Genomic DNA, 27,357 nt, shown 5'->3' on the forward strand with positions numbered 1-27,357 from the left:
GGCTTACAGTGGTCCAGACCAGTCGACCATACAATTACAACAGATGCAAGTGGCTCCTGCTGGGGGGGTCATCTAGCAGATCTCTCAGTTCAGGGGCTCTGGCTACGCCACGAAATAGAGGCATCATCGAACCTAAAAGAGTTTTTGGCAGTGGAGAAATCCCTGATAGGCTTCCTTCCCCACATACAGGGTCGCCATGTCCAGATCAGGTCCGACAATCGGACGACAGTAGCTTACATAAATCACCAGGGAGGAACAAGATCTCGCTCCCTTATGGTAGTGGCAAACAGAATCCTGCATCTAGCAGAACAGCATCTCCCATCCCTCAGTGCTCTTTACATCCGGGGGGTAGAAAATTCAAGGGCAGATTTCCTCAGTCGCCACACTTTAAGACAAGGAGAGAGGGCTCTAAACCCGATAGACTTCCAACAGATTATCCAGCTATGGGGGTCACCGGACATAGATTTATTCGCCACCAGGGCGAACAGGAAGGTGGAGAGATTCTGTTCACTAAATCCAACAGAGAATCCCTATACTGTGGAAGCTATCCAGATACCCTGGAAGTTCGGAAAGGCCTGCGCGTTTCCACCGATAGTAATGATCCCGGCAGTTGTGAGGAAAATTCGGGAGGAGGGGGCAAGGATAATTCTGATAGCCCCCTTTTGGCCAAAAAGACCCTGGTTCTCCCTGCTTCGCCTAATGTCGATCTCGAATCCCTGGGTCCTGCCCGACAAGCCGGACCTTCTCATCCAGGGGCCGATATTCCATGCACAAGCCAAAGGTTTCCATCTGGCGGCTTGGAATTTGAGAGGTTGTTACTGAGCAATAGGGGGTTTTCACCAGGCCTAGTTTCCACCCTATCGGGTAGTAGGAAGCCCATAACTAAGATTTATTCCAGAATCTGGGGAAAATTCCTGGATTTTATAGACTCCCCATTGTCGGATAAACCTCCAATTAAAGATGTCCTAGAATTTTTACAAAAGGGACGTGACCTGGGGTTAGCTAAGGGAACACTTAAAGTTCAGGTGTCCGCCCTAGGGGCGCTCTATAATTGTAACCTGGTGGGGAACAGATGGGTCTCTAGATTCATTAAATCCTGAGCTAAGCCAGTTCGGGCTGTCAGAGTTCCTCCCTGGGACCTGAATTTAGTTTTAAACGCACTCTCTGGCGACCCATTTGAACCTCTGCTGGTTATCTCTCCAAAGTTCCTCACCCTCAAAACCATTCTCTTAGTGGCCCTAACGTTGGCCCGTCAGGTGAGTGACATGCAGGCCCTTTCTGTTGATCCCCCATACACCCAAATTCATGAGGACCGGGTCGTCCTGCGTACAGATCCGGCATACCTTCCGAAAGTAGTATCCAGATTCCACTGTAATCAGGAGATTGTGCTTTCCTCTTTCTGCAGTAACCCTAAAAACCCCGGTGAGGTTAGGTTCCACAATCTAGATATTAGAAGGGCATTACTACAGTACATAGACATGACTAGTCAGTGGAGGAAGGACAATTCCTTGTTTCTGGCCTTTCAGGGGAGTAGGAAAGGTCACGGGGTATCAAAGGGAACTATTTCTAGGTGGCTTAAGGAGGCCATTTGTCTAGCTTATACATCTACAGGTGTTCCGGCACCGGACGGTATTAAAGCTCATTCCACCAGAGCTGTAGAAACCTCCTGGGCAGAGAGTGCAGACGTCTCGATTGACCAGATATGTAAAGCTGCTACTTGGTCTGCACCATCCACCTTCTACAAGCACTATCGGTTGGATCTATCCTCCTCTGACCTTACCTTTGGGAGAAGGGTACTTCAGGAGGTGGTCCCTCCCTAGGGTGCTCATATTCTCCAAAATTCTCTCAAGGTGTGCGGTCTTGGGTGAGGGGAAAACACCAAGGTTACTTACCGGTAGCCGGTTTTTCCTGAACCCATGACAGCACGCATAGTTTTCCCCCCCTGCCTTTCTCACACCCTGGTGAAGCTGGTTATGTGTCTAACCTTTTCTGGAGGTCCTCTCAATGCTCTGTAATCCAAGTGAAGTGAGGGAGAGGTACCGCCCTTTTATTTCAGACGGTTTTCTGTCCTTGGTGGGGCGGATCCCTCTCTCAAGGTGTGCTGTCATGGGTTCAGGAAAAACCGGCTACCGGTAAGTAACCTTGGTGTTTTTGAGTGCTTTCTATTCTTATTTTTAGGAGGCAGAATGAACAAAAAGCATCAATTCAAGATTTTATTTTTTAACCCTTTCGCGCCAGAGCCTGTTTTCGCCTTAGTGACCAGGCCAATTTTTTCAATTCTGTCACTTTGAGGTAATAACTCTGGAACTCTTCAACGGATCCTACTGATTCTGAGATTTGTTTGTTTGTGACATCTTGTACTTCATGATAGTGGTAAAATTTATTCTATATGACTTGCGGTACTTTGTGAAAAAATCAGAAATTTGGCAAAAATTTAGCAATTTTCAAACTTTAAATTTTCATGCCCTTAAATCAAAGATATGTCACACAAAATAGTTAATAAATAACATTTCCCACATGTCTACTTTACATTCGCACAATTTTGGAACCAAAATTTTTTTTTTGTTAGGAAGTTTGGGGAGCCTCTGATGTGCCTAAACAGTGGAAACACCCCCACAAATGACCTCATTTTGGAAACTAGACCCCTCAGGGAACTAATCTAGATGTGTGGTGAGCACCTTGAACCCCCCCCCAGGTGCTTCACAGAAGTTTATAACATAGAGCCGTGAAAATAAAAAAATCAAACTTTTTCCACAAAAAAAAAAATTTTTTTACAAGGGTAAGAGGAGAAAATGGACCCCAAAAACTGTTGTGCAATTTCTCCCTGAGTACGCTGTTAACCCATATGTGGTGGAAAACTACTTTTCAGGCACAATTCAAAGCTCATAAGGGAAGGAGCGCCATACTACAGTGCAGATTTTACGGTTGTGGTTTGCAGGAGACATGACCCACTCGGAGAGCCCTTGCAGTCCCAGAACAGCAGAAACCCCTCCATAAGTGACCTCATTTTACAAACTACACTTCTCAATGAATTCATCTAGGGGTTTAGTGATCATATTGACACCACTTGTGACTCACAGAAATTTATACCATTGGGCAGTGAAGAAAAAATAATTATATTTTTAACACAAAAAAAATTGTTTTAGCCTAAGACTTTACATTTTCACACCAAGCAATGGGTAAAAATGGTGCCTAAATGTGTCACACAATTTCTTCTAAACGTGGCAATACCCCATATATGGCTGTACAGTACCGCTTAGCCATACGGCGAGACCCGGGAGGGACAGAGCGCTATTTGACTCTTAGAGAACAAATTATTGTAGAATAGTTTGCGGACTCCATATACAGAGCCCCTAAGTGCTAGAAGAGCAGAATCCCCCCCCCTTAAGTGACCGCACTTTGGAAATTATACCCCTTTGGGAATTTTACCTACAGATGTAGTGACAATTTTGACTTCATGAGTGTTTTCCAGAAACAAGCAGCAGTGGATGTTGCGGAGTGAAAATTTCAAACTGCCTTTGAAGTGACCAATACGCTGTAGTGACCAGTACGTTGTGCTTCTGGAGACATACACCTGTAAATTAGGTGGGCTCTCATCGCTACAGGAATGCCAAACATGTGGACCCTAAATGTAGTTTAGGGACATTTTGGGGCTCAAAAGGGAGGGGGGGGCATTTGGATTTGGGCGCACAGAATTTTCTGAATTTCTTTTGGGGGACAAGGGCCACTTTGCTTTTCCAGAGCCTTTGTGCTACCAGTAATGTGGAAGCCCCTTATATTTTCGTTAACAGATGATGGAACTGAGTGGGGACTTGCTTTTTTTGCGAATGTAGTTGAAGCTTTTATTGGGAACATTTTACATATTGTTTATCTGGCGCTCTAGGCTGAGCACTTACATCGGGGTTTCCATCTAAATCTTCAAGTGCTGTAATTCAGATGAAACCCCCAAAGGATCCATTCACTGTAATGAGGCAGCAGAGTTACTCTGGACTCAGTCTGGCCTCTCTTTAGCGGTGTCATTTTTTTTCAGAAATGCACAAAACTGTGGCCAACCGCACTTTTATGCACACATTAAAAAACTGACACCGTGGGATCATAGGTCAGACGGCGTCCACAGTGGCCTATATCTGCCTCATTACAGGGAATCTTCCACCCGGGCTTCCGTCTGAATCGCGTATCTGAGATTTACATGTGAGCCGCGGCTTACTGTGTTGTTTTGGGAAGCAGAATGAACAGTTTAGCAGCAGGTGAAGAATTGGTTTTATTTATTTTTTACGCCGTTCCCCATGCGGTATAAGTGATGAGATTACTTTATTCTTCAGGTCGGTGCGATTACAGAGATACCAGATTTATATCGGGTTTTTATGACTGACAGCTGTCACACACTAAAAGACACTTTTTTTTGCAAAATCTAGTTTTTGCATCGCCATATTTTGAGAGCTATAATTTTTCCATATTTCGACCGGCAGAGTCATGTAATAACTTGTCCCGCAAAAAACAAGCCAACGCCATTTTCGGGCACGTGACATTTTTTGATCGCTTTCTATTCTGTTTTTTGGGAGTTGAAATGAAATGAATAAAAATCAGCAATTCAGGATGTGTTTTTTGAGGGGTTTTTTAATGCCATTCCGCATGTGGTATAAGTGATCAGGCAGATTCATTCTTCTGGTCAGTACGTTTACAGCAATACTACACTTATAGTTTTTTATGTTTTGGCGCTTTTACACAATAAAAACTATTTTATAAAAAAAAGAATTGTTTTTGCATCGCTTTGTTCTGAGAGCTGTAACTTTTTTTTATTTTTCAGCTGATGGAGCTGCATGGCGGCTTTTTTTTTTTTGTGGGACAAGATGACGTTTTCAGCGGTACCATTTTTATTTACATTTGGCTTTTTGATTGCATTTTATTCCACTTTTTGTGTAGCATTATGATGAAAAAGCAGTTTTTTGCTCCGTTTTTTATTTTTTACGGTGTGCACAGAAGGGGTTAATTAGTGTGACAGTTTTATAGATCGGGTTGTTCTGGACGCGTTTTTTTTTTTTTTTTTTTAACAGTTTGAAAACATTTTTAGACTTTTTTTTTTTTTTTCCTTAGTCCCTGTATGGGACTTTAAATTTTTATTTTTCTGATCACTGTTCTCATGGAATGTAATAGACATGTATTGCATTGCATGAGAGCTGACGGTTTTACACTGAGTCTATCAGGACACCGTGCTTGGCAGACCCGGAGGTGGTCATGTGACCTCCGGGCGCCATGACAACGCCAGGTCCTATCAGCTATCACAGGTGTCATCGGAAAGGTGAGTGGGCGGCCACCTCTCCTCTCACTATCTCCTAAATGCCGCGATCACTATGGATCGCTGCATCTAGGAGATAGCAAAGGGTTAACATCATTGGGACCTGATCCAATCAGGTCCCGATGATATCCCCTGTCGGAGCTATTGCTCTGCACCGCACCCGCAGCGGGACCACCGACCATTTATAAACGGTACATATACACACGCCGGTTTGGGGGAACACAGCCCCTGCAGCACCGTATATATACGGCTCATGTTGGGAAGGGGTTAATAGTCACAGTTTGCCTAAGGCCTCTATCAGATGTTCATTTTTCGCATATGAGTGCTATCCATTTTTTTGTGGTTATCAGCCTTACCTAAAAATTGCAGAGACCTTTCCATTTTTAATCTGAGTTTCAGATCAAAATAGGCAATACAAGTCTATGGGTCCATGAAAAAATTTGGATAGCCCTCGGATGCCATTCAAGTGCGGTCTAATTTTCACAGACTTTTAAGAGAAAGTGGAGAAACTTTTTTCTTTTTTTCTTCTCTTTTCATGTTCAAGAAAAACTGATGACACTTGGACCACACCCTACAGAATCTGGCCAAAATCACTGATTAAAATTTGGTCAATTTTTCTTTGTTCATGGGGGAAAAAAAAACAAAACTGACTTGTGAATGAGTCCTAACTTGTGGACCATTAGCATTCCTTGAGATCTTTCAACCAGTCCATATTCATTTCATTTCAGAAATATCACAAGTTATATTTTTTTTATTACTTTTTTTTTTACCTGTTTATTACCTTAGGACTAAAGCTCCCCACCACCCATACACAATAGATTTGTGTCAGACCACAGGACTGACCAGCGTGTGGAACAGAAGTGGAGGCAGTAAAACACTCAGTGGTTTCTTTGCCTTCCGAGCCTTGCCACATGACTTAGGATAAAGTACCCCGAAACACAGTGTCTGCAAATTGAGTTTCTGGCCTTGGCTTTTATCCTAAGTCATGTGACAAGGCTCGTTAAAGGGTCACTATTGACTCTTAGAATTGCTACTTCCTATTGGTGGGACTAGAGTTCAAGTTTGCTTCCTCTCTGAAGAGACAATTTACATATTTCCCAGAGGAGCATTGCAGCTCAAAGTCTCCACACCTGACGTGCTTAGCATTTTTCTCTCCACAAGGAGAAACCTTACTAGTTATATGCACTGGGTTTGCTGCATTGTTTGCAGCACCCCTCTATACATAACTTGATTAGTTGTGGTGCCTCCTCCTTTTTTTTTTTTTTTTTTCTTGTTTTGTACATTAAAAAAATATACCTTGACCTGTAAAAAAAAAAAAAAAAAAAAAAGACATAATACAGCTTGTTGAAAAAAAATAAGTGTGGCTCTTAAAATGCTATGATGGGAAGAACATCTAGCCTTTATTCATCACCACTGAGCCTAGTAGCCTTCACCCCTTTGCTGTCTGGCAGCGAAAAATTGATAAGGAGGAAATTAACACTCATTTTTTTCTGAGATCAGTCTTTTAACCTCATCATTCATTTGCACGTTTAGCAGATATTATTGCAGCCTATGTATGTTGTCTCTTCAACCCTTTAGTGACCGGACCAATTTTTTGAAATCTGACCAGTGTCACTTTATGTAGTAATAACCCTGGAATGCTTTAATATTGTTTTTTCTGACACATTATACTTTATAATAATGGTAAATTTAGGTTGATATGTTTTGCGTTTATAAAAATATCAGAAATTTGACAAAAATTAAGAAAGATGCAATTTTCAAACTTTGATTATCCCTTTAATCCAGGTAGTCATACAACACAAAAACATTAATAAATATAATTTCCCTCATGTCTACCTTACATGTAAAATGTGGTTTTATTTTGTTAGCATTTTAGAAGGTTTAAAAGATGTAGCTGTAATTTTTCAGTTTTTCAAGGAAATTTCCAACATTTATTTTTATAGAAACCTGTTCAGATTTCAAGTTACTTTTGGGGGCTCTATATATGGGAAACCCCCAAAAGTAATACCATTTTAATTCCCTAATGACCTTGGGATTTTCAGTTTTTGTGTTTTTTTTTTTTTGCTCCCCTTCTTCCCAGAACCATAACTTTTTATTTTTTTTATTTTTTGGTCAATATGGCCGTGTGAGAGCTTATTTTTTGCGGGGCGAGTTGTACTTTTGAACGACATTACTGGTTTTACCATATCGTGTACTGGAAAATGGGGGAAAAAATATTCCAAGTGCGGTGAAATTGCAAAAAAAAGTGCAATTCCACAATTGTTTTTTGTTTGTTTTTTACCATGTTCACTGAATGTTAAAACTGACCTGCCATTCTTATTCTCCAGGTCATTATGAGTTCGTAGATACCAAACTTGTATAGGTTTTTTTTTATTTAAGTGGTGAAAAAAAAAATCCAAAATTTGCTAAAAAAAAGCAAAAAAAAACCCCGCCATTTTCCGAGACCCATAGCGTCTCCATTTTTCCTGATCTGGGGCCGGGTGAGGACTTATTTTTTGCACGCCGGGCTGACTTTTTTATTGATACCATATTGGGGTAGATCCGATGTTTTGATTGCCTGTTATTGCAATTTATTGCAGCGTTGATAAAAAAACGTAATTTTTTTTTTCTCGTTATGCCGTTTATCGATCGGATTAATTCTTCTTTTATATTGATAGATCGGGCGATTCTGAACGCGGTGATACCAAATATGTCTGTTGTTTTTTTTAATTTTATTTTGAATGGGGCGAAAGGGGGGTGATTTAAACGTTTATATTTTTTTTATCTTTGTATTTTTAAAAATTTTTTTTTTTTTTTCTTTTTAAAGTTTTTGCTTACTTCAATAGTCTATATGGGAGACTAGAATCAGCACTTGCCTGATCGGCTCTACTACATACAGGCGATGATCAGATCGCCTATATGTAGCAGATTTGCTCACTTGTGTGAGTGCCGACCACTGGGCAGCGCTCATAGCAATCTAGGCATGACAACCACAGAGGTCTCCTGCAGACCCTGGGTCGTGATTTCAACTCATCGGTGACCCGCGACGATGGGCGGGGTAAGTGACACGCTTCCGGCGCGGCGCTGTTAAATGCCGCAGTCACAGATTGACAGCAGCATTTAACTAGATAACAGCCGCAGGTGGATCGCGATTCCACTCGCGGCTGTTGCGGGCACATGTCAGCTGTATAGATCAGCTGACATGTGCCCGGTTTAAACTGGGGGGGAACTACCTGTGCCATACTATTACAGAACAGGTCGTGAAGGGGTTAAAAACCGCACCGCTTAACGTATTTAAAATTGCTTTCAGATAGTTCATTAAACCTTCAAGTACTTTTAAGGATTAATGCAAAGTGGCATGACCAGAATGAAAAAGTTTATTTTTAACACCTAAATTTTGATAACTTCTGAACAGGCTGCTATATCCGGCAGGCTGTTATTTGGTCATGTACTGCCATGGCAAACATCAGGACCACACAATCAAGATCACAGGGTGCCAATGGGGTTAAAGAGGGAGCTCCCACACTGTTAACTGTTTAGATTCTGTAGTCACTATTGACAGCAGCATCTAAGGGGTTAAATGGCCATCGTCGGTGCCAACACTAATCGTGGCTGCTGCAGCAAGTTGTTAGCTATAGTGTACAGCTGACAGCTACAGAATAGTCACCTGTAGGGGGATGCTAGTCTCTTATATCGCAGGTCAACAAAAAGACGTATTGGTGGTCACTAGTGGGTTAAGTCATAATCTGAAAAAGTTCTTTCCAATCCTACTTAAAAAATATTGTGTACATTTGTAAATATCACAAACATAAGTGCTTATTAATATTGTGCCATAAAAGATCACCATACACATTACATGAAAGTTGGCTGATTTTGATGGGGATGTGACTGTCTGCTGGACAGGCGTTCAACCAAGATGCATCTAGTGCATGGCTAGTTTAAGACTTTGCTCCTCATATATCAAGTTGTGCTCAAGGCCAGTCAAGTTCTTCCATACCATACCTCAATATACAATACAACAACAATTCTTAAACGGGCGGTCTTATTTAAAGGTTGCTTGAATCTGACAAAAGATGATTTTTACACGTTACTCAATTTTGTGTGACCTACCACTTTGAGACAGGGTTATGTATGCGCCAAGGTGCTTACAAGTCACAAAATCTTTTCAATTCACAATGTAAGGCTGTCAAAACAGAAATTGAATGCATTGACTGAAATAATTCATCTTTAGTCTTTCGGTGTGTTTTCCTTAAAATGAGTAATTAGACATTTCAACCTTAAACTTATCAAAAAATCTACTGTCTTCTTGGGAAAAAGTAGCAAGCATTGCTTTCCAGCTTGAAAGACTGAAAATTCTTGACCTCAGGTATGACCAAAGGAATCTTCCAACCAGATGGAAAACTCATGCTGCATGTAGCGGTTTTGGTAGTGTAATAAAACTGATGTTAATTCACAAGCTTTGGTTTTCCATGAACATACGATCAATGCTAGTGATGTGGCATGGAAAAAAATTCATGGAATCCTAGTATTCACCTATTACAGGTTTCCAGAGCTGTCATTGTTTCCACAGGCACTTACACAGAATTGTGTTTTGTAGTAAAAGTGATCTGCCGTAACAAGCATAACTGTAGTTTGAAAGTTTCATGTGGTTTTGAAAAAAATATATCAATTACTGTTCCAAGAGAATACATTTTGTTCTTTTGCAGGTAGTTTTGGAGTTTATTAATAAGCACTTCAAACAGAGATCAAAAAGATTAATATTCCCTAGTAAGGATACGTAGATAAGTAATTGAGTACAGCACATTTTACACATTTTAATAAAGGGGTTGCCCAGGACTTACATATTTAACACTTAAGTGTGGGACAGGTCACCTATATGGATGAGAAGCAGCAGCCCCATACATCTCCTATTTATTTGAATGCGAGAGAAGGTGCAAGACCTCCAACCAATCTCATAATGGTGACCGATTCCTTGGATAGTTCATTGTAAGCTCTTTTAAAGCGCCACACCAGCATTTTTTTTTCTTTACTGCTGGAGTAGTGCCACTAATCACAAGTTCCTTGTACCTAGTATCATACTTGCCAGCCACTGTCTTCATCTTTTATCGGTGCCTCTCTGGTTTTCTGCAGGATGTAATCTTCTGGATCGCTCCAGTGATTGCTGGGTGAGCTGGTAGTCATAACTCCATTTAAGTCTGAGACGGAATGAGACTCTCATAGACTTACATTGAGAGCTTGTGATGGTTACCTTTGACTCCTGGTCAGTCAGAGTTGTGGTCATAATATGGTGCAGAACCAGGAATAGTAGATGACTTTGTCTGGTCATTATAATTCTAAGACCAGGCAACTTAGAGTAGGGGCACCACTCCAGGGCTGAAGTAAAAAAAAAAAAACACGATGAAGTGTTGCTTTAAGCTTGGCTTAGGCTGTGTGCCCACGATGCTGAAATGAAGCAGAAATTTTCCTGAGCATTTCTGCATCTCGTTGGCAGAAAAACGCATGCGGTTTTTACATGCATTTTTGACGCATATTTGACGCGTATTTGCATGCATATTTGCCATGCGTTTTTCCAATGCATTGTATAGGCAAATACGCATGCAGAAACGCACAAGAATTGGTCATGTCCGTATTTTTTCGTCGAGTAAAATCCGCGCAGAAAACATCCTGACCATGTGCACAGAACTTGCAGATTGTCATAGGAAGTCATGGGATAAGGTATGCAATGCGTTTCTGGAGCGTTTCCGCTCTGCAAATCCGCACCAAAAACGCATCGTGGACCTTATGCTTAAACTTAACCGATACGCTGCTCATTTGCCTTCCAAGCAGCAAAGATTTTAGCAAATGTTTGATGCACTGTGGAGAAAAATCTATGTGGTAATTGATCTGCAGCATGTATGTGTTTTTAACTCCTTTTCAACATAGTACGCAGTCAGTCCAGGCATTGAGGTCTCTATACGGACCGTGAAACGACGTCTGAATCCAGCCTTTAATGGCATTGAGAAACCATTCATGTAGAAATCATTTCTCACACATGTAAAATACATTAAAGTTAGGCTTAGCCAACATTTGTCTCTAGACATCTGTTTCGTTCCTCTTGTGGTTGCTATTTATGCTTGTCATAAAAGCATTGCATCAATCCTTTTCTTCAACGGTAAATCGATCAAACCTTGAATAACTGAATAAATGTGAAGAAGCCTTTACTAGTCTTCATTTTTCTTAATAGTGAGAACAAACTTTCTCTTCCATCAAATCCATCTTCATTAGCAAGTTCTTTTGGAAAATTGACAACCCTTTCCCTTAATCGGACAGGAGTGACATGGAATGAGGTAATCTTCTGTTTATAAAGGGGTACAAATTGCATAGCACATGGTTCCTTTACTACTTAGTGTCCGTAAGTCCCTCCTTAACCCTGACACTGCTGATGCATCAAAACATGTTTGGGAGGGTGGGATACTAGTGGAGCGGTGTTGGTTTTTATATGATTGCTAGATAAATAATAATAAATAGAGTTTTGAGTCCGAGCATCAAAATAGCTTAATATAGTCTTCTACCACATATAAGTATATGCTGGTAAGTTGTTTTTTTTTTTTTTTTAACCATGCGCTTCATTGCAGGACACAATAACCATAGATGAAGTTTGCAGCCACCTGTAGGCTGACCCTAATAATACACCTAAAAAAAATGACTCCTCCCCAACAGGCTGCACATTGCTTACCAAGCCAAACTACTTAGTTTAACTTGTCATGTAGGAGGCAAACACAGGTCTGAGCTTCAAACCTATTTTTGCCTATGTTTTTTTTCAGCAGAGACTAACCTCTCGCTTTTCTCCTTTAGGTTGGGTAACGGAACAGAGTATTCTGTTTCACCTCACTGATTGACAGAGGGAACAGCCTGAAGTGGTCAGTCTGTATCTTCTTTAGTTGTGATGTCGGGTCCATCATTGTACCTTGATGCTGTCAGCAATCAGGCACCCGGGGCAGATGGTCCTTTTGGCCTTTTTGATTCCTGATCACTCGCCATCCGGAGTGTGGCACAATTCATTGAAGAGAAGATGGATCCAGGACTATCAGGTTCAGAGGATCAAGCTTCTTCGGAACAGTTAGATATTGCCCTTACTTTAGTCTTGCATTTTGCTGCACCTTCCCTTTTGGCTTCTCCTGCAATGTCTTTCTCATGGGCTTGAATCGGTTTCTCAAAGTTTCCTGAGTCTGACTCAGATTTGGACTCCTACCAGATGGGGATGCTAAGGAAAATTATCAACTGTCTTGTTTAGGCAGTGAACCAATCTCTAAAGATCATGGAGGATGACGCTTCTCCCTAAGCAAAGACTGAATTCTTTAGAAAAGGCAGCTGTACGGCTAAATGTTATCATAAGCCACGAGGAGTTTGAGGTGCTTGTTAAAGAATTGTAGCATTCAGATGACTTGGTCCACCTCATTCCCCCCGTATAATGGACTCCCAGGTGTCTCGGTTATCAATGACCACAATCTTTCCTCTTGCAGAGGCAGTGTCTCTAAAGGACTCTACAGATATTTAGAGTTCTTGGTCTTCATTCTGTGCCCAGCATTCGCCGCCACTTGGGTTACCAAGACGATTACCGCCTGGGTCAAACACCACCATCAGGGAGTTGTTTCAGAAGCATTAAGTGCTGTATTTGTGGACGTGACTGACCAGATCACTTACATGGGCAAGTATCTTTGCTCGGTTTCTGAGGATGCCACTGACTGCTCAGCTTAAGCTGCGAGCAATATAGTGGATATTCACCATAATCTGTGGCTCAAGACTTGGAAGGTAGACTTCTTTTTCCAGGAAATCTTACAGATCTTAATTTTCAGAGTTCTCTTCTTTTCGGGGCCAAATTGGACGAGATTACTGTGGACTACACTGGTGGCAAGAGCACTTTGCTCCCATGTTCCAGTCCCAGTTGCCAGTTTGGTAAACGTGGAACTCCTCAACTTTGTTGTCATCGGCAGGTGGCCCTAATAACCAAGATAGATACCCAGCTCCCCAGTGAAGGAAGCCATCTTTCAAGCCAACCCCAACCTAGCGACTATGGGATCCAGGAGACAAGGTGTCTGAGTCTAGAGAAATAGAATTGACAGACTTTCCATTGGGTGGGCGTCCATCTTTCTCTTACAGGACAAATAGTTTACTGCAGTTTACGATTACCTCTTTGACACAGATATCTTGCCCAATTACAAGATAGGATTCACTACTCTCCCACACAATTGTTTCTATAGATTTTGACTCCCTCCTTGACTTTCGGTTTCTTCCAGGCACTATCTTCTCTCCTCCAGGCAGGAGTTATTGTACCAGTCCAGCCTCATGAGTGCTTCGGGAGTTTCTATTAGAATCTATTTGCTTAGTTCATGCCATTCTGGACCTCTGGTTACTAAAGAAGATGGGTCGACTTCGTCACTTCAAGGTGTAATCTAACCTTTGAAAGAGAACACCAGCACCCCTGCACCTGCACAATCACTACTTTGCAGGACAGACACCTCTCCCACGCAAAACCCAGGTACTTCTCTGTAGAAAACAGTCCAATAACATATGTAACAAGAAAAGCAGAAAGCACTCACCGGTAAATAACATTCCTTCTTTATTGCATCACTTTAAAGCAGCAAGCAGGGGAGTCCATGGCACACCTTATGGTCCTTCTTCGTATAAGTGGGCCATGGTTATACCTTACTTGGATAAAATTCTCATCAAGGCTCTTACACACTTGGGGAGCCTGGAAAGCCAACGACTTACTTGGATACCCTGTTCCACTTCAGGTGGATCTTCATCAAGCTGAAGTCCCCTCTGATCCCAGCACAATGACTGACTGTTTTTTCTGAGGAGCTTGTTTAAAGATTTTTTTTTCAGAAAAGTCATCTTCTCTTCAGTCCAACATCCTTTCCATGAGACTGCCATCAAGAAAACGCTGCCGCTTCTGCACCAGCAGCCTGGTCAAGATGGTGTTGGCCTTGAAGTCAATTCTGTTTGTTCAGTTTAATTCCAGACTCTTGCGGAGAGCCCTTCTATCGCTTAACGTCCACCAGTCTCTATGTCGGTGGTTGACTTCACCCTTGATGCACAAGGGCTGCTCTAACGTCCCATTCGGTGGCAGATTCTGATGACTGAGGCTAGTCTCTTTGGCTGGGGAGCAGTTTTTCAACAATTTTTAGTTTAAGGCTGTTGGATGATGCAGTAGAGGCTTCTTCCCATCAACGTGCTAGAACTCAAAGCCATCCACCTGTCTCTTCTTTATTTGCAGCATTTGCTTTTGAGTCTGCCTCTCTGTATCCCATTCAAGAATGCCACCACAGAGGCATACATTGCCATCAGCGATCATGGCAGAGCTGAACTGCCATGGCAGAGGTTTCAAGAATTTTCTGAGCAGAATGAAGAGTTCAGTCGATTTTGTACTTTATCCACAAGTAGACAATTGAGCTATAGACTTTTTAAGCCAAGAAGGGCTATTCTAAGGAGAAACTGTTCCTTAATTCAGAGACCAGGTTTCTCATCGGTGGGGCACTCCAGATGTCATTTTGATGGCATTCAGATTGCACCACAAGGTTACAAGGTTTGTGGCCATGTCTTGATATGCTATGGCTGTTGCTTTTGACGCCCTGGGAATCCCTTGGTCACATATCTCCCTCTATTATTTGTTTCCAACATTGTCCCTCCTTCTCAGGTTCCTCAAGAAGTTAAAGACAAAGTGGGTTCTTGTAATCCTCATTTCTCTAAACTGGCGCCAAAGATCATGGTGCACGGATGTGGTCAACCTCCTTGCACATGTCCCATAGAGATTATTGTACCGTTCAGATCTTCTTTCTCTGTGTCCCATCTTCCATCAGAATTCACGGTCTTTAACTTTCTAAAGCAGTTTCTGCCTTCCACCATAATGAGGATATTGTCCTTCCTTTGCTCTTTCCATCACCCTTTCATCACTCAGGGATCTTTGCACAAGTTTGACTTGGTTAGTCAGGGCTGTACACCACTACTTCATAGTCACAGCTGTATTCAGATGCTTTCTTTGTCATCCCAAAAGGTTCTCAGAGGTTTGGCCACCTCTAAAGCAACCATTGCTTGCTGGATTCAATCTACCATTGTGGAAGCATATCAGGCTAAGGGGAGAGTGCCACCATTCAGGGATATGGCTTAGTCTCCTGGGCTATACGCCACCCGCCATTTGTTCTGCAACTCTGAACGGCTGCTACTTGGTCACCTGGCCATACCTTTTAGCTTTTACAGAGTTCATACCTTTTGCGTCAATGGAATCCTGGCGGAAAGATGCTGAAAGAGGCAGTTGCTCATATGGTGGCCTGAGTAATTACTTTACTTTCTGTTGCAACCATATTATTTCCCACCTCAGATATTGCTTTGTGACATCCCATGGTTTCTGGGTCCCCCAATAAAGTGCCCAAGAAAAGAGGATTTTTTATGCAGTGAAATCTTTCTTGTCTTTTTCATTGGGGGACATAGCACTCTACCTTTGTTGCCCATGTAGCCATTAATTTGCGTTGTTTCTTAGACTGGCTTTCCTTTTTGTTCTTGTGCTTCTGCTTCCTCACTAATTGAGTAGCTTGATGCCGGTTGGAAAATGGGTGATTTTAAACTTTTTTTTTTTGTATATACAGTACAGACCAAAAGTTTGGACACATCTTCTCATTTAAAGATTTTTCTGTATTTTCATGACTATGAAAATTGTACATTCACACTGAAGGCATCAAAACTATGAATTACCACATGTGGAATTATATACTTAACAAAAAAGTGTGAAACAACTGAAAATATGTCTTATATTCTAGGTTCTTCAAAGTAGCCACCTTTTGCTTTGATGACTTCTTTGCACACTCTTGGCATTCTCTTGATGAGCTTCAAGAGGTAGTCACCGGAAATGGTCTTCCAACAATCTTGAAGGAGTTCCCAGAGATGCTTAGCACTTGTTGGCCCTTTTGCCTTCACTCTGCGGTCCATCTCACCCCAAACCATCTGGATTGGGTTCAGGTCTGGTGACTGTGGAGGCCAGGTCATTTGGCGTAGCACCCCATCACTCTTTCTTGGTCAAATAGTCCTTACACAGCCTGGAGGTGTGTTTGGGGTCATTGTCCTGTTGAAAAAAAAATAAATGATGGTCCAACTAAATGCAAACCCGATGGAATAGCATGCCGCTGCAAGATGCTGTGGTAGCCATGCTGGTTCAGTATGCCTTCAATTTTGAATAAATCCCCAACAGTGTCACCAGCAAAGCACCCCCACACCATCACACCTCCTCCTCCATGCTTCACGGTGGGAACCAGGCATGTAGAGTCCTTCTGTTCAACTTTTCTGCGTCGCACAAAGACACGGTTGGAACCAAAGATCTTAAATTTGGACTCATCAGACCAAAGCACAGATTTCCACTGGTCTAATGTCCATTCCTTGTGTTCTTTAGCCCAAAAAGTCTCTTCTGCTTGTTGCCTGTCCTTAGCAGTGGTTTCCTAGCAGCTATTTTACCATGAAGGTCTGCTGCACAAAGCTGCTGCTGTTAACCTGCGATTTATGAGGCTGGTGACTCGGATAAACTTATCCTCAGGAGCAGAGGTGACTCTTGGTCTTCCTTTCCTGGGGCGGTCCTCATGTGAGCCAGTTTCTTTGTAGCGCTTGATGGTTTTTGCAACTGAACTTGGGGACACTTTCAAAGTTTGCCCAATTTTTCGGACTGACTGACCTTCATTTCTTAAAGTAATGATGGCCACTAGTTTTTCTTTACTTAGCTGCTTTTTTCTTGCCATAATACAAATTCTAACAGTCTATTCAGTAGGACTATCAGCTGTGTATCCACCTGACTTCTGCACAACACAACGGATGGTCCCATCCCCATTTATAAGGCAAGAAATCCCACTTATTAAACCTGACAGGGCACACCTGTGAAGTGAAAACCATTTCTGGTGACTACCTCTTGAAGCTCATCAAGAGAATGCCAAGAGTGTGCAAAGCAGTCATCAAAGCAAAAGGTGGCTACTTTGAAGAACCTAGAATATAAGACATATATTTTCAGTTGTTTCACACTTTTTTGTTAAGTATATAATTCCACATGTGTTAATTCATAGTTTTGATGCCTTCAGTGTGAATGTACAATTTTCATAGTCATGAAAATACAGAAAAATCTTTAAATGAGAAGGTGTGTCCAAACTTTTGGTCTGTACTGTATATCAAAGCATTTTTTAAAATTTTTACTTTATTTTTGAGTTCCCCTTAGAGGACTTGAACTTGCAATCGTTTGATCACTTATATTGCGAAACCATGGAATTTCATTATATAGACAAATTGACAAATTGTGGTTCTCCCATGGAACTCAGCCTGTGGCTGAACTTCACAAAAGGATCAAGATGGCAGGTATGCGAACCTTCAGTTTGGAGTTCCTACAAAATGCCAAATGAGTGCTAGCAGTGTCAGAATGTGCAGGAGCACACACACCCCTTTCACTATGGGAATGGTAATGCCCAGTGGTTTGTGTATTCATAAATATTCAGGAGGAATAATAGGTGAATGCCACAACAAAACCTGTGCTCCAGAATTATTTCATATGAAATACATATTTAGTAAAGCAGTCATGTTAGGAATGCTGAGTGATTGTTTTGTTTTAAATCTAAATATGCATTATTAATCTTTTTAGTTCATACAGTTTATGAAAATTTTCATCCTGTAATTAAGGTCAATCTTTTTTTTTTTTTTTGTATCTGAAAGGTTTTACAGTGTGCTGTTATGTGGCCCTCTCTTAAAGAGCTACATCTGTCGTCAGACAACATCACTTTTTTAGAAAGGTAAAGTCTTTAATTGAAAATAATGTGGAAATTTACAATGCTGGACGTCACAATGTAATCCTTGCTTATGTGCTTTTGTGTTGCAAAATATAATGGCTTCCAGTTGTTAAGGTTGATCACAATGTTATTTTGAATGTAAAGGGTTAAGCCCAAAATCACAATATAGACTTACAGTGAAGGAAATAAGTATGTGATCCCTTGCTGTTTTTGTAAGTTTGCTCACTGACAAAGACATCAACAGTCTATAATTTTAAGGATAGATTAATTTTAACATTGAGAGATAGAATATCCAAAAAGAAAAGTCTAGGAAATCACATTGTATAAATTAGATAAATGTATTTGCATTTTGCAGTAAGAGATAAGTATTTGATTCCTCTGGCAAACAACACTTAATGCTTGGTGGCAAAACCCTTGTTGGCAAACACTGCAGTCAGTTGTTTTTTGTAGTTGATGATGAGGGTTGCGCACATGTCAGGAGGAATTTTGGTCCACTCCTCTTTGCAGATCATCTCTAAATCATTCAGATTTTGTGGCTGTCGCTTGGCAACTCGAAGCTTCAACTCCCTCCATAAGTTTTCTATGGGATTAAGGTCTGGGGACTGGCAAGATCATTCCATGACCTTATTGTGCTTCTTTTTGAGCCACTCCTTTGTTACCTTTTGCTGTATGTTTTGGGTCATTGTCTTGCTGGAAGACCCAGCCATTTTTATTGACCTTGCTAAGAGAAGGAGATTGTCACTCAGGATTTTACGGTACATGTCTCCATCCATTCTCCCATTGGTGTGGTGAAGTAGTCCTGTGCCCTTAGCAGAGAAGCACCCCGACAACATGTTTCCACCTCCATGCTTGACAGCGGGGACGGTGATCTTTGGGTCATAGGCAGTATTTCTCTTCCTCCAAACACGGCGAGTTGAGTTAATGCCAAAGAGCTCAATTTTTGCCTCATCTGACCACAGCACCTTCTCCCAATAACTCACAGAATCATCCAGGTGTTCACTGGCAAACTTCAGACGGGCCTGCACATGTGCCTTCTTGAGCAGGGGGACCTTGCGGGCACTGCAGGATTTTAAATCTTTAAAGCGTAATGTGTTACCAATGGTTTTCTTGGTGACTGTGTTCCCAGCTTCCTTGAGATCATTAACAAGTTCCCCTTGTGTAGTTTTAGGCTGATCTCTCACCTTCCTCATGATCAAGGATACCCCATGAGGTGAGATTTTGCATGGTGCCCCAGATCGATGTCGATTGACAGTCATTTTGTATTTCTTCCATTTTCTTACGATTGCACCAACAGTTGTCTCCTTCTCACCCAGCGTCTTACTTATGGTTTTGTAGCCCATTCCAGCTTTGTGCAGGTCTATGATCTTGTCCCTGACATCCTTAGAAAGCTCTTTAGTCTTGTCCATGTTGTAGAGGTCAGCGTCTGACTAATTGAGTCTGTGGACAGAAGTCTTTTATACAGGTGACTATGTAATATAGCGGTCTTTAATGCAGGTAACTGGTCTGTAGGAGCCAGAACTCATAATGGTTTGTAGGGAATCAAATACTTATTTCTCACTGCAAAATGCAAATAAATTTATCTAATTTATACAATGTGATTTTTTTTTTTTTTTTTTTGGATATTCTATCTCTCAATGTTAAAATTAACCTGCCCTTAAAATTATAGACTGTTCATGTCTTTGTCAGTGGGCAAACTTATAAAAACACAAAGGGATCAAATCATTTTTTCCTTCACTGTATATTAATGTATACATTGGAATTAGTGCAAATTTATCTGCACATCCTATTCCATTGGCCACGACCATGGACTGTGACTGCTGCATGGGACAGAGGGAGTACTGCCTCTTGCCTGCTAACCTCTGCAATAGTGAAGGGTTGTGTTTGTCGCCTGCTGTTGAGAAACCAGTGATGTGAAACTGCAAATGTCACTCTATTGATGCATGTGACACAGAATTATCCTCTGCCATATGTATCAACATAGCAACATTTCCAGCGTTTTTTCTTTGCCCTGAAGCGACTTTGTTTGCCATCATCTTGCTATAATTTAATTTTAATTTTACAAATCTATTTATTTATTTTTTTTAAACTAACGAACAGCTTTCTAGCTTTAATGATGACATCTGTAAAGCACTGTGTAATTCTAGTGGCTATAGCTAAATAAGTACAATACATAAAGCTTGATTGTTAGTGTAGACTGAAGCTAATGCAGCACAGCTGACCTGCAGCAAGGGAGGTCAGGGATTATTACTGTGTGGCAGATGGAACAGGACGGCGGCATAAATCTTATAATAATGTTATTTTAGCAAGTGATATTTCCAGAAAATAAAGTGGCTAACTCTTTGAAGTCTCTTCAATGTGTGAAAACAAACATGTTTAAATATTTTTGTCATGTTATCAGGTGTTGATGTTATGCATAGTCAGTAAATTATTAGTATCTGCTATTTTATCAGAGCTGTGAAGAATTACAATCCACAACACTTGTGTCAACTGAGCCTTTAGCAGACCATAGATATTAGATTGATGCACCAATTTTGGCAGAATTGGACAACCAGTAACTGTTCTCTTATGGCAGATATCGGGTCAGAGAAAGATTGGGCAGTTGGATTTTAACAAGTCTGACCACTTTGTTCACTTGGTAAATAAGCCTCCCTAGTACCCATAAAGAACAGAGGCATGCTTGGTCAAGCTAAGATTGCATGATTACAGCGAGATGTGGAGAGAGACAAATCAGGTCACAATTATCTAGTGTGTGTGGCCAGCCTGAGGCTGGAATCACACATGAATTTTTTTACCCTTCACGTATGACCGCACCATGAGAAAGGTCCTGCCTCCTAAGACAGGAAATGTGGATATGAAAAGGAGGAGCCTCTCCGCACATCTCAGTGGGTTCCTTTCCAATTATCCTATCACCAGGTGAATTCCTGGAGATACTACAAGTATAGTTTTCCTGCCCAATATGTGCTGCCATCCTATGGGGCAGCAAGTGAATGGTTAGTTTCCCTATCATATTTATGGGAGTGCCTCTTCCTCTGCCCCGTGCCCCTCTTAGGCTGTGTGCCCACAATGCGTTTTTTAAGCGTTTCCGCAGCGGCAAAAACGCTTAAAAAACGCATGGTAGAAGGCCTGCCATGTTCCCCAATGATAACCCGCAGCGTAAATTTCCGCAGCATGTGCACAGCACATGCGGATTATCATTGGGGAAAAAAATGCAGCACTACCAATTATTTTGCGGAAGCGCTGCGTTTTCGCCGCCATTGACTTGCATTGGAACGCATGGAATCTGCATCACTGCATCTGTACAAGCAGAATTCATGCGTTTCAATGTGCGGATGGTACCCGGTGTGGAGGACAGGAGACTCTCCTCTGGACCCGGGTACCATAGAACCTGTGAAAAAAAGAATAAAATAAAAAATAAATGTTATTTACCTTCTGATGGCCCTCGGTCTCCTTGTCTTCACTTGCCGGCAGATCGCGGTGGACTGAAGGACCTGCGCTGACGTCATAGTCATGTGACGGCAGGTCCTTCAGTGTAGTGTACTGTGATCTGCCGGCAGCCAGGACAGAGCGAAGCAAGACTGTGGGGGCCTTCGGGAGGTAAGTATAGATTTATTTTTTACCATTCTTTCGGTCATAGCATATAATCCATGCCGGTTGCATGGATTTATATAGTGTGACCAAGTTGTCAGGCACTTTCCAAGTGATGCTAAAATCGCTTGGAAAGCGCTCGTCAACGCGCATGCGGAAATGCATGTGAAGAACGCTTCACATCCGCATGTCCCTGGCAGGAAAAACGCATGCACAATCAGCATGCGCAATCAGCATGCACAATCCGCATGCGTTTTTTCTGCCAGGGAGATGCAGAAATGCTCAGGAAAAAATCCTGAGCATTTCTGCATTGTGGGCACATAGCCTTACAAAACTTCCTTGGGTGGTGGTGAAGTAAGTTGGTTGGATGCCTATCACACCCTGAGGGCTTTGAAAGTGGAGAGATGTACTCAGGAGATTCATCCTCCTTATTATATGGTTTGAGCAGTTTGCTATTCAGGTCAGAGGAAAAAAAACCCAGACAACAGATTTTAGCCGCCTTACCTCTAGAATATTTTGGATGTTTTGTTGGAGACGCTTCAGTGGAGGCAGTTAGACTAGCTGCCATTTCTACCTCCCAGATCAGCTCTGCCCATAGAGCTTTATGGCTAAAAAATTTGAAAGAATATTATGCCTCAAAAGCCAAGTTGTGTGCAATTCCCTGTGAGGGAGAATATATTTTTGGTTTCTTCCTAGATGACATTTTGACCCAGGCTGCTGATTAAATCTTTTTTTTATAAAGATTTTCCCTTATTCTCCTTAAATAGACCCAGTGGGTCCTTTCAAAATGATTGAAGGTTTTTATGAAGAATAGAAGCCCCAGGGGTAGACAACAAAAGTGGAGATTTTAGAGGGTGAAGAATAAAAAATATTTTTTTTTTTAAACCCATCCTCCCGTCAACTAATAAGGGATATCAGGCTTGGGGTAGGAAGGAAACTACAACAGTTCCATCAAAACTAGGGAATTAATACAACAAATCTCTGGACCATAGATGTAATTAAGAACAGGTTGAAACTAGAATTCTTCTCAGGAAAAATTGCTCCCTCCCTACTATAGATTGATGAAAAACAGACAGCCCTAGAACTAGACATCTTTTCTCCATTAACAGAACATGTATTGGTGTCTTGCCCCACTGAAAAGAAATGTGTGTGATTTTACTCTCCTCTCTTCTTAGTAAGGAAACCCAACGGGAAGATGTGATAGTCAAACCTTTCCTTTAGGACTTCCTGGAAGGTTATAGGTTCAGTTATATTAACAACTGACATCAGCCCCTACGGATCCCACAATGTATAGGGAAGATAAGACAGTACTTCCTTCAGCAATTCTTTCAATCTGAAGAAATATCATAGAACCTTACACACGTTCCTTCCTCAAAACCAGATCAGACAACACCACAGTGGTAGCCTACCTAAACCTACAGGGGGATGCAAATAGGCAAGGTTAAGGAATGTAGCTAGTCAGATTCTAAATCTCTTAGAAAGGAAGGCCCTTTCTCTATATGGAGCAGTCCTGGGCTCCAGAATATCTAATCACCAGTTAGTGTAATTCTTTTTTATCATTCATCTTCAATTCAAGCCCAATACCATATATAATTTATAAAGTAAAGACTGATACTTTTCACTTTTGTGTCTACTTTTGTTTTTGACTCTATAAAAAAACTGCATCAAAACCTGCATGTACAATTTTAGCCTAACATTGTTTTTCACCTTATATGCTATGTTCACGAGTTGCTTCTTTGTTGCTTTTTTTTTTTTCTGCAGCCAAAAAAAATACAGGTTTAGCTGCTTTTTTTTTCAGAATCCCAAAACTCCGCTTTGCTGCCACCTTACAATCATAACTAATACATGGTGTTAGGTCACCAATGCAAGACGTGTGTGAAACCATAAAAGATTTTTTTAATACAGATCATTATTTTAATTATCACTAATTCAGTAAAGCTATGCTTGGAATGAGGATAACCAAAATCTTTAACCCTTAGCGACATATAACATACTGGTAGATCATATGCCAGCTTAAATCAGCCATCATGGGCCTCTCACAGCTGCTGGTGGAGAGGAGCCTGAGGCAATTAAACTGTTAAATTCCGCAGTCAATCTCTGACGACAGCATTTAACATGCGTCGGCAGAGGGCTTGTCATTCCTCTTGCCCATTGGTGCGCAAGTGACGTGATCGCGGGTCGCCGATTGGTTATTACAGCCAGTGGTTTTCTAAACACCCCCATACCTGTCATTATGATCCTCCTGTGAAAGTCAGCATTTAGCTTGCGTTCATAAGAGATCGTGATTTTCTCTATACTTAACAGTGCTGATACCCTGCTATGTACAGTACAAGCGATCAGACGATCGCTGCTTCAAGTCCCATAAGGAGACTTAGTAAATGCTGCAAAAAGTAAAAAAAAAGTATTTAAAAATATATGAAGAAAAAAAAAACACAAGGTCAAATCGCCTCCGCCCCATTTAAATAAGACAGTTAAACACAAAAAAAAAACATTTTTTCTATTCCTGCAATTGTGAAAGTCTGATCTATTAAATTATAAAAATGAATTAATCCGATTGCTAAATGGCGTAATGAGGAGAAAAAAAAAAATCAAAATGGCATTATTACTTTTTTTTTGGCTGCCTCAACGTTTCAATAAAATGCAAGAAGAGGCGATCTAAATATCGGAGCTACCTAAAATAGTATCAGTAAAAAAAACATCAGCTCAGTCTGTAAAAAAAAAAAAAACCTCACAGAGTCCCATGTTTCAAAAATTAAAAGTGTTAAGCCACATGCACACACTGAGTATTTGGTGAGTTTTTTTACCTCAGTATTTGTCAGTTTGTATGTACGTGGCCTTACGGGTCTTGGGAAAATGAAAATTTTTTATTTTTATGAATTAACAATTTTTTTCACCACTGAAATAAATAAATTAAAAAAAAACAACAAAAACTATGTATATGTGATATCTGAGTACTTGTACTGATGAGGAAAATCATATTGCCAGGTCCGTTTTCGTCCCCTGGACGAAGCTTTCCATAGCAAAACGCACGTCGGGTGTGGTGGGTTCCTGGATCTTTGCATTGCTGGTGATGTTCCTTTCCCTAACTTTTGCTCCATTATGTTTATTACTTGAGGCTGTCTTCTACTTGTTATTCCAGCTTCATGTGTTTGTTTGTGGGTCACCATGATTCCCATTGCAACCTGTGTGCCATTTTATGTTATTACAATAATTTATTAGGATTGCTACCCATACCCTATTGGTCTGGTTGCCATACAGATCCAAATATCATTTTTTGCATATCATGAGTGTGTTTCAATGGGAGCTGTGATGTCTCACTTTGTATTATAAGACATTGTTTTTGAGCTTGATATATTATAGATACAGCAGTGCTTTGTATACTGTTTTTCTATCCAGGTGAACCCACCTTTTTTCCTGTATTTCTCTTCCCCATTTTATTGTGCGTGCGTGCGCGTATATATTTATCCATGTTTCTTTTTTAAACATATTCTAATAAAGAGATTTTAGTCTTTAAAAAAAAAAAGCTCTTGTTTTTTAGCGCTAAAATAGTGACTATTGTGACTATTCATGTATGAAGCGCATTATAGGAGTTAATGAAAAAATGCACAATGGCCAAAGTACAAAGAGCAGGGGAAGTTAAATTGATAGGGCATTGTTTACACATGTCACTAATTTAATTAAACCATAACTAAGTGGGTAGAAACAAAAGAATTGCTTTAAAAAAATGAAGTGCAAATTACAATACAATAGAAAATGCTAACAATCATGCTAATGCGAGGATTCCAATACATTTATGGTTTATGCTTGGGAAAATCGCAAAAAGAAATGTTTCACATCCTGCTGTACCTGCAAAAAAACACTAAAAGAATTGGCTTGCTGTAGTTTTCAAAAATGCAGCAGTTATCCTGTTAAGTCAGGAAAAAAAGTGCAAAAGATTTCTGAAATCGCATAACTTTGGCTGGTACTCTAAAATTCAGCTTTTAATTTGTATTAAAAAATGCAGCAAAAAAAATGCTGCAATAGCGCAACATGTGAACATAGAAGTAGTGATCTGCTGTCCTGTTAGTAGATTGTGGTCCTTGTAACCAACAGTTTTGGGTTGTGTTGTTTTGTTAATGTTAAAAACCTTTATCTTGTAGGCCTATAAATTGTCTTCAGTCTCTGACACTACTTGATATTTCTAACAATTATATTATTGATGGAAACCAACTTCATGCAATTTCATATTTACCAAGGTAACCCTTAACTTTCTTAAGATCATTTCATTTACAATGTGAGTGAATGTATAACCATAACATGACTTTATTTAAATTACATCTTTAAGGTTAAATTGATTTTTTTACTTTTTTTTTCAATTTTCCATATCGCTACTTTTTATTAAAGGGAATATCCTTACATATATAATACAAATAAGTTCAAAACTTGAGCTGAATAATTTTATAGTAATACAAGAAAATGTAAAATAATCAAGAAAACAAGTCACATGGAAAAAGGAAAATAAAAAGTGAAGATTGACCCAGTGATCACATAAGAATGTAACCTACCCTGCAGTATTCATATTTACCACGGAGACCGTATGGGCAGGAACGTACATAGAAATCATGGGGCCCCATAGCATAAGTTCTAGTTTTGCCAAATTCCCCCCCCCCCAAAAAAAAGTTACATAATTAAATTATTGTCCGGGTCACAGAAGAGCCTATCTCACAAATGTTCCAGCCTTTACATAGTAAATTTCCTCCCTAGATTCTTCTTTCATTGCCCCCATAAGGTATGATGCCAACAAAAGTGCCCCCCAAACACAGTGTGATACCCCCATGGTGAATTCCTCCACATTAGCCTCCACATGCACAGTATAATTGTCACAACTCTGTTGTCGGGAATCCTGGGGTCAGGGGCTTCTAGTCTGTTCCTAATGCTATGGGCGCGCTAGCTGGCCCTGTTCCCCGGATTACTTCTGAAGGTGAAGACGCCAGGGCCACATACCTTGTCTGAGCTTGTCAATCCCCCCTCAGTCTGTTCCCTCCCCCCAGGGAAGAGGGGAGTAGTAGTATATGGCAGTACACAAACCAGACTAACAAGGTAATACAAACAGAGCCAAAGGAAAATATCAATCATACAAATATATGCACACAAACGGAGGTTACCACCAGAAAGTGGAGGATGGGAAGCAAACCAGAATAGGATTAACATGCAACCTAAACCACACAACAGTCTAAGCTTAAATCCACCAAACACCTTCTCAAATAACCATTCTCCACCACATTCCTAGAACCATGCAGCATTAGCTAGCTTTTAAACCTTCATAATAAACCTGCACGGTTTAATATGAAGGTTAAAGGCTTCTAATGAGTGCAGAAGTGGGAGGAATCAGACGCTGCTGTCTTCTGGCTCCTCTCTGTCGCGGTAAACTTATTACAGTACCCCCCCTTTCTACGAGAGACCTCAGGAACCTCAGAACTGGGTTTGTCTGGGTGTGCCACGTGAAAAGACCGGATCAACCTGACCGCATGCACGTCAGATGCTGGTACCCACATCCTCTCCTCAGGACCATAGCCCTTTCAGTGTACAAGATACTGAAGTGACCGGCAAACTAAGTGAGAATCAACGATCTTAGCTATTTGGAATTCCAAATTTCAATCCACAATGACTGGAGATAGTGGTTGCGGTGATGGTACAGAGGAAGCAACTTATTTTTTGAATAGCGATTGA

At 40.9% G+C, this 27,357-nt stretch overlaps 1 protein-coding gene across 2 annotated transcripts in view; it reads left to right on the top strand.

Moving 5' to 3' along the window:
• Positions 1–27,357, top strand: part of TBCE (tubulin folding cofactor E) — a 174,539-nt gene that overhangs the window by 68,094 nt on the left and 79,088 nt on the right. For both annotated transcript variants that reach the window (XM_073671478.1, XM_073671479.1), the window contains exons 6-9: positions 9,542–9,641; positions 11,499–11,601; positions 17,990–18,066; positions 25,788–25,883. In XM_073671478.1, coding sequence (XP_073527579.1) covers positions 9,542–9,641; positions 11,499–11,601; positions 17,990–18,066; positions 25,788–25,883 — 376 coding nt within the window. The remainder of the gene's footprint in view (positions 1–9,541; positions 9,642–11,498; positions 11,602–17,989; positions 18,067–25,787; positions 25,884–27,357) is intronic.

Source organism: Phyllobates terribilis, unplaced genomic scaffold (genome assembly GCF_046119375.1).
Source record: "Phyllobates terribilis strain yellow unplaced genomic scaffold, ASM4611937v1 Scaffold_3__8_contigs__length_932513732, whole genome shotgun sequence".
In the NCBI taxonomy this organism is placed as follows: Eukaryota; Metazoa; Chordata; class Amphibia; order Anura; family Dendrobatidae; genus Phyllobates; species Phyllobates terribilis.